The sequence below is a fragment of the Cimex lectularius genome, unplaced genomic scaffold (assembly GCF_000648675.2).
Source record: "Cimex lectularius strain Harlan isolate CLEC.00 unplaced genomic scaffold, Clec_2.1 scaffold14, whole genome shotgun sequence".
Taxonomy (NCBI): domain Eukaryota; kingdom Metazoa; phylum Arthropoda; class Insecta; order Hemiptera; family Cimicidae; genus Cimex; species Cimex lectularius.
This window is the reverse complement of record NW_019392637.1, coordinates 904771-917032: the sequence shown is the minus strand read 5'-3', so window position 1 is coordinate 917032 and position 12262 is coordinate 904771. Positions and strand designations below refer to the sequence as shown.

At 32.5% G+C, this 12262-nt stretch overlaps 1 protein-coding gene across 13 annotated transcripts in view; it reads left to right on the top strand.

The window, feature by feature from the left end:
• Nucleotides 1-12262, top strand: part of LOC106663047 (cAMP-specific 3',5'-cyclic phosphodiesterase) — a 137663-nt gene that overhangs the window by 102866 nt on the left and 22535 nt on the right. For 10 of the 13 annotated variants that reach the window (XR_001339987.2, XM_014387560.2, XM_024226910.1 and 7 more), the window contains 2 exons: nucleotides 55-246; nucleotides 386-421. Coding sequence is in view for 12 of the 13 variants with exons in the window: in XM_014387560.2 (XP_014243046.1) it covers nucleotides 55-246; nucleotides 386-421 (228 nt within the window). In the remaining variant the exon portion in view is untranslated. Of the gene's footprint in view, nucleotides 1-54; nucleotides 247-385; nucleotides 422-9326; nucleotides 9536-12262 lie in introns of those variants that run through there. The other 3 variants (XM_014387565.2, XM_014387555.2, XM_014387566.2) reach the window with 2 other exon arrangements.

Here is a 12262-nt window from a genome sequence, read left to right as displayed (position 1 = left end):
TCCGGCCTCATCATAGCTTTCTAACCTATTTTTTTTTCTTTTTTTCTGTTTCAGCTTCGATGTGGAGAATGGAGGGAGCGGCGGCGGGGGCGGTGTCGGGAGGGCGGACGGCGCAGCATCCCCCTCGGCCGTCCTTCTTCTGCAGAACCTGCCGCAGCGGAGGGAGTCCTTCCTCTACAGGTCCGATTCGGACTTCGAGGTCTCGCCGAAGAGCATGTCGAGGCATTCCAGCATCGCAAGCGAAAGGTGGGTCCAAAAAAAACAACAACAAAAAATACAAAAACCAAAGTCTTTGGAATATTTTCTTCGTTATTGTTTCAATTTGAAGTACTCAATTTTGGACTAGGATCAATGAGCCTGCCCTCAATTTGTCAATTGTTTCCAGATTGAAAGAAGCAGAGCCTCCTGTCTTAGAGAGACCGTACGTAAAATTTTGCAAAAGAAAAAATAAATTCAAACTGCAAAAAAAATCGCCCAATTTTTTTGAACGGAATGTTTCAAATTTTCGAGCATTTGATTTTTTTATTGATTAATTTTTTTAACATAATTTTGTGCCGTTTGACTGTGCACAAAGGTAAAAATTGGGAAATCACCCCCCCCCTCACCAACAGAAAACTTTATCTGTAAAATGAAGTGTCAAATTTGACGTTTTTTCATGAAAAATTTCAAATTGTCTTCTGCCCTCTTCTCAACACCAGAAACTTACACAAGACAAAATTTGAACCCCCCCCCCTATTTCGATACTTATCCATTAAAGTTGTCCTGTCTCACCTACCCCCACATCCCCCCCAAAAAAAGAAACGATGAAATGTGTGAAATTTAACATATATCTCATAATTTCATATAAAAGAAAACTGTCGAATTGAAAGGATTTTCATTCCCACCACAAAAATAAAATTCCTTCTTGAAAATTGTCAAATTTCACATATATTCATGAAGAGTTTAAAACTGTAAAATTGAACCGTTTTTAACCCCCCCCCCCAGAAATTTTCTTTATTTCATGAAAAAAGAAAAATTTCAATTTCAGACGGTTTTTACCTTACCTTACAAGTCGTGGAATTTTCCGTTTTTCTACCCATACCCAACTTAAAGAATTTTTCATGAAAACTGATCAATTTGACGTATATTTATGAAAAACAGAAAAATTTCAAATTCAACTGCTATTACCCTCATACCACCATGAAATTTCCTTCGTTCAAAGTGTCAAATTTTACATATATTCATGAATAAATTATAACGTTAAATTCGACTGTTTTTAAATCCACTCCGAAATAAAATTTCCTTCGTGCAACGTGTCAAATTTGCATATATTCATGAACAATTTAAAACTGTCAAATTCGACTGTTTTTTAGATCCACTCCGAAATAAAATTTCTTTCGTGCAGTGTCAAATTTGCATAAATCCATGAACTATTTAAAACTGTCAAATTCGACCGTTTTTTAGATCCACTCCGAAATAAAATTTCCTTCGTGCAAAGTGTCAAATTTGCATATATTCATGAACAATTTTAAATTGTCAAATTCAACCGTTTTTACCCTCACTCGAACATAAAATTGTCCCCATAAAAATCGCCAAATTCGTCTGCTTTTTTACCTCCACTCCAAAATAAAATTTCCATCTAGAAAAGTATGAAATTTTATATTCATAAAAATAAAAAGCAGCCAAATTTTAGTTATTTTTATGAAAAATAAAAAACTGTCAAACTGTTTTTACCCTCATACCAAAATAAAATTTCCATCGTGAATATTGCTTACGTATATACGTAAAAAATATAAAACTGTCAAATTCAACCTTTTTTATCCCCACTCCAATTAGAAATTTTGTTTATGACAGCTGTCAACTTTGAATAATATATTCATGAAAAATAACTGTTAAATTCCAGTGTTTTTCCCTCCACTCTAAAATAAAATTTTTTTATTTCTTTCGAATTTTATATTCAGAAAAAAATGTTAAATTTATCTTATTTTTATGAAAAATAAAAAACTGTCAAACTAGTTTTACCCTCATACTTAAATAAAATTTCCATCGAGAAAAGTGTCAAATATTGCTTACATATATACGTAAAAAATATAAAACATTCATTAAAAAAACTGTTAAATTTATCTTATTTTTATGAAAATTAAAAAACTATCAAACTGGACTTTACCCCAACCTAAACGTACAACTTCTTCGTGTGAACTCAAATTTGGCATACATTCTTGAAAAATAGAAAACAAGTCAAATTCGACTTTTTTACCTCCACTCGAAAATAAAATTTGCCACTTTTCAAACTTAACATTCATTCGTAAAAAAAAAATATAAAACTGTCAAATTCGACCATTACTTCCCCCACTCCTACAACGACGTATTCTTTATGAAATTGACAAAGTCGCCATTTTTTAACCCCATAGATGTGAACTTTGGATAACGTATTCATGAAAAATAGAAAATTGTCAAATTCGACTTTTTTTACCTCCACTCCAAAATAAAATTTGCCCCACTTTTCAAACTTAACATTCATTCATTAGTAAAAAAATGTAAAACTGTCAAATTCGAACATTATTTCCCCCACTCCTACAATGATGTGTTCTTTATGACAACGTCAACTTTGACGTACGTTTATGAACAATTTAATACTTTTAAATTCAACCATTTGCACCCTCACCCATACATAAAAATTTTGGCATAAAAGAACCCAGTCGAATGTGAATTCCACTGTTTGTTTTTTTTTGTTTAACCTTCTCTCCAAAATAAAATTTCCTTGGTAAAAAGTGCCAAATTTTATCTACATATATATATATATAAAATATGAAACTGTCAAATTCGACATTTTTAACCCCATAGATGTGAGCTTTGAGTAAGATATTCATGAAAAAATAAAAAACTGTCAAATTCGTGTTTTTTTACCTCAACTATAAAATAAAATTTCCATCGTGAAATGTTTCAATTTTATATTCATAAAAAACATTTTAAAAAACCTTCAATCTTGACGTACGTTTTCATAAAATATGAAAACCTTCAAATTCAACCTTTTTTTTACCGCTAATCCATTGAAAAACTTTTTGAATGAAAAGATATATTCGATATTTATTCATGAACGAAGAGAAAATTGTCAAATTCGACCTTTTTTTGCTACCACTCCAATATAAAATTTCTTTAATGAAAACTGTCAAAAATATCCTCAAGATTTCCCAATTTATTTTGATTTCTTTTGTGCTCTGTAATGCATTTAATTAGTGATTAACAACCCGGCCAAAAGCAAATTTTCCCGTATTACATGTTTTATTTTTCCATATTACATGTTTTAAAAAATTTGCTTTTATTCCGATTTTATTTATTCTTATTAATTAATTAATTAGTTTTGCACTCCAGCCCTCCTTCACCTCTAAGTACCCCAACCAAGGCATTAAAGTAGTTTTTTTTCACTTTTAGCATCACGTTTGCTGTTTTGTCTGATAGTTTGCGCTTCTTTTCTTTTCTCGCTAACACGCTCGCTCAACATTTGGAAAGATAACAGAGATAGAGTTGAAAAAATGAAATCAATTAGAAATTTTGAAGAATCGCAAAAAGAAAAAATGAAACATGCACGTCACCATTTCATGCACGTAAGTTGTGCATGATTTAGAAAACCGAATCATCGCCCTTTACCCCCAAAACCTGACACATTTTTATAATTGCGAATAGAGAATTTAGTGCATTTTTTATAACATTTTTTTTAAATATAATTAGAATGTTTTGAAATTTGTTTGTTTTATTTTTTTGGAATTTATTTTTAAGGTTTTCGATATTTTTGGCGGCCGCTTTTCCCCTCGGGGGGGGGGCCTTGTTTGTCTTCACGCTCGGCCGACAAAACAATGCGACGAAATTAGAACAAACAGAGGGGAAAAATCAGATTATGAAGAAGTAAAAAAATGGGGTCAAAACATACCGCCCGCCCCCTGCGACACCCTGTATACGTGGGGGAAAATCCGGCCTAATTCTCAAGGCTGAGGAAAACACCTAATAAAAGAAAGGAAAAATCTACCAACGGAGTGGATATGCAAATTTTATTTATTTATTTTTGATTTATTTTTGAACGGATTTGAATTGTAAATTTTCGCTTCTCTTTTTAAAAGGTGTGTCAATGAAGGACGTTCGTGGCAGGGGAAAATGTTCTACTTCTCTTCCACTCTCTCACCGGGTCAAAAAACCAGATCGAAATGTGGAATTGAAATGTTGTCAAGTTTATCTGGGATGTTTCGTGACAAATTGACCCTTTTGAGATCTTAACGGAAAGTAATAATAGGAAAAAAAAACTTTATAAAGAATTTTGTCAAGAAAAAACATCCAAAAGTCCAATTATGACAAAAAATGGCACATGAAGATGCGAATTTTTCTAGAAAAATCATCTGAACGTTCAATTATGGCAAAAAAATGCCTTCTGAACATGCGATTTTTTTTCAAGAAATGTGATCTGAACAGATATATATGAAAGAAAAACAACTTTATAAAGGATTTTTTCCTAGAAAAATCGTCTGATAGTTCAATTATGACTAAGAATGTCAACTTTTTATTTTATTTTTTTAAATCAAGAAATGAGATAGGAACGGACAGTTATGTCACGAAAAAACAACTTTATAAAGGATTCTGTTCAGAAAAAACAACTGAGAGTTCAATTATGACAAAAAATGGCAGCTGAACGTGCCTGTTTTTCAAGAAATGAGATCTGAACAAACATATATGTAAAAAAAACTTTATAAAGGATTTTTCCTAGAAAAATCGTCTGATAGTTCAATTATGACTAAGAATGTCAACTTTTTATTTTATTTTTTTAAATCAAGAAATGAGATAGGAACAGTTATGTCACGAAAAAAATATTTATCAAGGAATCTGTCGATAAAACTAATGATAATGTCCGGAAATCCAATTATGACAAGAAAAATCAAGTGGAAACATAAATTCTAGACGCCATTTAATTAATTTCCTCTTTACAATCTGTAGAATTTGTACGCATATTAGTTATGGTTTCAGATTTTATTTCAAGACAAATCCCTGTATAAAGTTGTAATATTCTTTTTCTAATTGTGGATTGATTTTTTTATTTCTTGAGAAAATCCTAAGTCCAATTGAAATATTTTGTTAAAATTCCACAAATTTTGTTATATCTGAAGGGAATTTTGCTTTCAAAGTGTTATTTCTTGAGAAAAATATGCATTCTCTTGTAAGTTCTTATCGTAATTGGATTTTCAGCCTTGTACATCGTGAAGAAACCGAGTGTTCCTTTGTAATATCCTGGGTGGAACCTTTTGCTTAATACAATCACGTATACAGATTGGTTTATATGTTCGTTTTGCCTAATGGACGTCTAAAGTCCAGTTAGAAAACAACTTAAATGTACTAATAGATGCGACACACGAATACTTCGGACCTTCTCAGATTGGTTTATAGTTTATCGGTTTACAATTTATTAGTTATTTTGTTATTTTGTCCTTCACGACTGACTGTTCAAATTTAATTTCTTGAAAAAATCGTATGTTCAGTTGACATTCTTTGCCATAATTGAACTTTCAGGTTTTTTTACAATCCTTACAAAATCATAACTGTCTGTACAAAATTCATTTTTGGAAAAAATCGCATGTTCAGATGGCTTTTGGTATCTAATTTGAACTTTAGATATTTTTATCGGTGAATTATTGTATAAATTTTTTTTCTTTCTTTTCATAACTGACTATTCTGTTAACTTTTCTCGAAAAAATCGAATGTTCAGTTGACATTATTGGGATTTCAGATGTTTTTCTGGACATAATCTTTTACAAAGTTGTTTCTTCATGTCATTACTGTCTTTATGATATCATTTCATGAAAACTCGCAACTTTAGCCTTAATTGGGCTTTCAGTGTTTTTTTCTAGACAATTTCTTTTATAAAGTAGTTTTTTCTTGACATAACTGTCTGTTCAGATATCATTTTTAATTTTAAAAAAATTCCTTCTTCAGTTAACATTCCTAGTCATAATTGTACTATCAGACGATTTTTCTTTAAAAAATCCTTTATAAAGTTTTTCTTTACATATATGTTTGTTCAGACCTCATTTCTTGAAAAACTCGCACGTTCAGCTGCCATTTTTTGTCATAATTGAACTCTCAGTTGTTTTTTCTGGCCAGAATCCTTTATAAAGTTGTTTTTCTTTTCATATTCTCTGGTCAGATCTCATTTCGTGTATAAAACGCACGTTCAGTTGGCATTTTTTATTTTAACAAAATATTTCAATTGGACTTAGGATTTTCTCAAGAAATAAAAAAATCAATCCACAATTAGAAAAAGAATATTACAACTTTATACAGGGATTTGTCTTGAAATAAAATCTGAAACCATAACTAATATGCGTACAAATTCTACAGATTGTAAAGTGGAAATTAATTAAATGGCGTCTAGAATTTATGTTTCCACTTGATTTTTCTTGTCATAATTGGATTTCCAGACATTATCATTAGTTTTATCGACAGATTCCTTGATAAATATTTTTTTCGTGGCATAACTTCCTATCTCATTTCTTGATTTAAAAAAATAAAATAAAAAGTTGACATTCTTAGTCATAATTGAACTATCAGACGATTTTTCTAGGAAAAATCCTTTATAAAATTTTTTTTTTACATATATGTTTGTTCAGATCTCATTTCTTGAAAAACAGGCACGTTCAGCTGCCATTTTTTGTCATAATTGAACTCTCAGTTGTTTTTTCTGAACAAAATCCTTTATAAAGTTGTTTTTTTGTGACATAACTGTCTGTTCCTATCTCATTTCTTGATTTTAAAAAATATAATAAAAAGTTGACACTCTTAGTCATAATTGAACTATCAGACGATTTTTCTAGGAAAAATCCTTTATAAAGTTGTTTTCCTTTACATATATGCTTGTTCAGACCTCATTTCTTGAAAAACTCGCACATTCAGCTGCCATTTTTTGTCATAATTGAACTCTCAGTTGTTTTTTCTGAACAAAATCCTTTATAAAGTTGTTTTTTCGTGACATAACTGTCTGTCCTATCTCATTTCTTGATTTAATTTTTTTTTATTAATTAAATTTATTTATTAAAACTTCTTATTAGACCAATCATTAATTTTACAATAATATTACAGAATAAATAAATGTTTACATTCTTAAAAGCCCATTGGTACAATAAGATTTACATTTCACTATTCACTATTCATTTTTAACTACACAAGTTCATATGGCTTTGTTCTTTTCAATCTCCTGACCATGTTTCGGTTATGTAAGAGTTTGGTCGCTTCCACATTCTCGTGCTGGCTGAGGCGAGCCTGGTGTTTGGCGGCAACACCGCCACTGCTTTGTATTTCCGCCATGACTTCAGGGATCTTAAGATCCCTATGTTAGTCCTTATTCCTTATGTACCAAGGTGCATTGACCATGTTACGTAAGATTTTATTTTGGAGTGTTTGTATGATTTTGATATTGCTGTGTTTGGTACAACCCCATAGTTGAATACCATATGTCCACATAGGTTTTATGACTTAATAATAGAATGTTATTTTGTATAACCAAATTGGTGCCACGTCCTATCAACCAGTATATTTGTCTATACCTTAAACCTATTTCTGTCCTTTTTTTCTTCCCCTGTCCTTTCCATCTCAGCCTGGCATCTAAGGTCATTCCCAGATATTTAGCTGTATTGCTGTATGGTTCTATCGATTGTGAGCGACGGAACATGGTCCACCTTTTTGTTTGTAAAGATTAGATTTATGCTGATTTAGCTCGGTTTTCCATTTTTTGCCCATTCGTTTATCTTATTACATGCATTTTGAAGGATTTTGGTTGAATGGGTGATAGTCGGTCCTAGTGATATCACCGCTGTGTTGTCTGCAAACGTTGCAATTTTTACTCCATCTATTTTCGGAAAATCACTGGTGTACAACTAGTAAAGCAGTGGACCTAATATGCTACCTTGTGGCACTCCTGTATTTATTGTTTTTAATTTTGAATATTGATCTTCTTGTTTGACTCTAAACAGTCTGTCAGTTGGGTAGGAACTGATAATATCGACAAACTGCTTTGGTAGCTTGTTATAATTTGACTTTTAGTTTATTGATGAATTTTAAAAAAATAAAAACAATTAATTAAGGTTTTTAGTTGAGATGAAAAAAAGTTAATGGCACGAGAGAGATTCGAACCCACGACCTTCGGCTAGATACGCCGCTGCGTCCGTATCTAGCCGAAGGTCGTGGGTTCGAATACCTCTCGTGCGATTAACTTTTTTTCATCTCAACTAAAAACCTTAATTAATTGTCATGTATTAATTGGCCAAGCGGACCACGAAAGTAGTGAATTAATAAAATAAAAAGTTGACATTCTTAGTCATAATTGAACTATCAGACAATTTTTCTAGGAAAAATCCTTTATAAAGTTGTTTTTCTTTACATATATGTTTATTCCGATCTCATTTCTTGAAAAACTCGCACGTTCAGCTGCCATTTTTTGTCATAATTGAACGCTCAGTTGTTTTTTCTGGGCAGAATCTTTTATAAAGTTGTTTTTCTTTTCATATTCTCTGGTCAGATCTCATTTCGTGAATAAAACGCATGTTCAGTTGGCATTTTTTGTCATAAAAAATGAAAAAACTTTCAGTTGTTGTTTTTTTCTGGGCTGAATCCTTTATAAAGTGTTTTTTTTTTCTTGGCATAACCCTCTGTGTTGATACAATTTCATGGAAACATTGAATGAAATAAAAAAAAATCACTTGAAATTTCTAGTTATAATTGAACTTTCAGATGATTTTTCTAGGCAAAATCCTCTATATAGTTGATTTTTCTGGACAGATTCCATTATAAAGTGTTTTTTTCTTGACATAACTGTCTGGTAAGATCTCATATCTTGATAATTCGCATCTTAAGGTGGCCTTTCTTGTAATAATTTGACTTTTAGATGACTTCACAAGACATATTCGTTTATAAAGTTTTTTCTTATTATAAATGTCTGTTTAGATCTCATATCTTTGTGAAACGGCATGTTCAAACGTTTTTTCTTGTCATCAGTGTGTTGTTTAGATGTTGTTTGTCGTGTAAGGGGGCCGGTTGTTAGTCAATTTGATTTTTATAACACGGTCTCGCTCCTTCTCCTCTTTTAGTGTCCGAGTCAATTGGTCGTCGTGGAAGCAGGAAGTCCCTTCCCCCGCCCCGCCCCGGCCCTCGGCCCCCAGGAGGCCAGTTGTAAACACAGTCGACCCGGGTTTGTGTAGAACCGGCCGTGTGTTTACGGCCCGATCCCTCCTCGTGGCCGTCCGTCTGGAGGTTGTTCGCCGTTCCGGAGGCGCCTCGGGTCGAGTCATGCGCCCCAGGAGGGGGAGCCGTCGGCCCTCTCCAGCTCTCCGGCCTCCAGTGCGACTCGGGCATCGGGGACGTGAACATGTGACCCCCGGGACTCGGGACATCTCTCCGCCCTTGAGGACATGAGTGAGAAAGCTCTCGGGGCAGTCGGACTGCCTAGGGCGGTCAGCACGTCCGCCCTAAGGGCGAGGAACCAGTCCCCCTTCTGGGCAAAGTGCTTCGCCCTCAACACTAGAAAGTAAGCCAATTTGTAACCACAAATCCATCTTTCGACGTGTCCAACAACAAAAAAAACCCTTATTTACAACGAGAAAATTTACAAAAAATTTTGTACCGTTCTTATCGTCCCACAGGTTTTCCCCCATTTCCCTATCTTCGCTTGGTTCATATTTCTCAACTTAGTCACGTCTAATTTCATAGTTAAAACAGTTCTAACTACGCCTTTTCTTAAAAAAAAATTAAATCCAAATTCCACCTCAAATTTTTAAATAAGATAGTTGAAAAACCTGTTGAATTGACGTTGAAAACCTTTCCGTATCAACTAAGAGAAGAGGCTTTAAACGGGAGCGAAATGCGGATAATCCTTATAGACAGTTGGAGTAGTCCCGGCCGTCCGCTTTCCCATCAATCGTTCCCGATCAATCATAAATTCCTTCGATAATGGTGGAAAATTCGGCTCGATATAAACAAAACAAAAATAAATATTAGGATAGCTGTACATTCGATAAGAAATGAGTTGGTTGTTTTTCTGTCTCACAATTTTCTATTCTCTACTTTTAGGACAGTCTTTCTTTAAAGTGATTTCTTAGTTCTTGGACTTCATTCCTCTACTTTTTTAAAAGAATAAGTGTCTTTAACTCACAATCGTATTCTTTATTTACTGTTTACTCTAGATTGTCAAAATTGTATTCTTTATTTTCTTATGTATTCCTGTACTTTTACGACAGTCGTCCGTTAAATTGATTCTGTGGATCACAATTATATTATCTTATCTTCTTTTCATAGGAAAAGTGTCGTTTCGTTTCACAATTTTATTCTCTTTTGTTAGAACAGTCCAATTTTAAATTCTGTTTCTAGTCGTTGGACGATTGTATTATTTTTTTACAACAACTGTCGTTTCATCGCACAATGTTTTAATATTTTTTTAAGGAAAAAACTTGGTTTCGTCCCACATTGTATTCTTTACTTTTATTTTATCAATCTTTGTTCTGTATGACAATTTCGTTCCCTACTGTTTAAGTGTCCTTTCATCTAACAATTGTATTCTCTACTTTTACGACAGTCGTTTGTTAAATTGTATTCTCTACTTTTTAAGTGTTGCATTCTCTACTTTTATAGGGAGAAAATGCGTCTTTCTGCTCACAATTGTATTCCTTGCTTTTACGACAGTCGTTTATTAATTTGTATTCTCTACTTTTTAAGTGTAGTTTCATCTAACAATTATATTCTCTACTTTTATAGGAGAAAAATTTGTCTTTCGGCTCACAATTGCATTCCTTGCTTTTACGACAGTAGTTTGTTAATTTGTATTCTCTACTTTTATAGGGGAAAAACGTGTCTTTCGGCTCACAATTGTGCACCCTACTTTTACGACAGTCGTTTGTTAAATTGTATTCTATACTTTTTTAAGTGTAGTTTTCTCTAACAATTGTATTCTCTACTTTTATAGGGGAAAAATGTGTCTTGCGGCTCACAATTATATTCACTACTTTTTTTAAGTATAGTTTACTTTAACAATTGTATTCTTTACTTTTATAAGGGAAAATTGTGTCTTTCGGCTCACAATTGCATTCCTTGCTTTTACGACAGTCGTTTGTTAATTTGTATTCTCTACTTTTTAAGTGTAGTTTCTTCTAACAATTGTATTCTCTACTTTTATAGGAGAAAATGCATCATTCGGCTCACAATTGTATTCTCTACTTTTAGGTCAGTCCTTGTATAAATTTATTCTCAATAATTCCTCAATTTTTTTCTCTCTATTAGGACAATCATCGTTTTATCTCGCTATTGTATTCTCTACTTTTTATGTGTAGTGTCTTCTAATAATTGTGTTCTCCACTTTTATAGGGAAAAAATGTGTCTTTCGGCTCACAATTGTATTCCCTACTTTTACGACAGTCTTTGTTAAATCGTATTCTCTACTTTTTAGGTGTAGTTTCCTGTAACAATTGTATTTTCTACTTTTATAGGGAAAAAATTTGTCTTTCGGCTCACAATTACATTCCTTGCTTTTACGACAATCGTTTGTTAATTTGTATTCTCTACTTTTTAAGTGTAGTTTCCTCTAACTATTGTATTCTCTACTTTACAGGGAAAAATGTCTTTCGGCTCACAATTGTATTCTCTATTTTTAAGTCAGTCGTTCTAAAAATTGTATTCTCAATAATTCCTCACTTTTATTCTCTCTATTAGGACAATCATCGTTTTATCTCGCCATTGTATTCTCTACTTTTTATGTGTAGTTTCCTCTAATAATTGTATTCTCCACTTTTTATAGAAAAGTTGTTCTTTCGTCTAACAGTTGTATTTTCTACTTTTTTTATCAATCTCTTCTTTAATTCACAATTGTATTCTCTAATTGGATATAAAGGTTGTCTTTCGTCTCACAATTACAATCTCTGATTTTAGGACAGTCCTTCTAATTTCTATAAATTATTTCTCAACTTTATTCCCCTCTATTAGGACAATGGTCGTTTCATCCCGACATTGTATTCTCTACGTTAAGACAGTCGTTTGTTAAGTTGTATTCTATACTTTTTAAGTGTAAATTCCTCTAAAAATTATATTCTCTACTTTTTATAGAAACGGTGTCGTTCGTCTCACAATTGTTTTCTCGAATTTTATGGAAAAGTTGTCGTTCGTCTAGCAATTCTATTCTCTACTTTATCAATTTTTTACCTATTTCACAAATGTATTATCTAAGTTTATAGAAAAGTTGTCTTTGGTCTCACAATCGACTCGAATT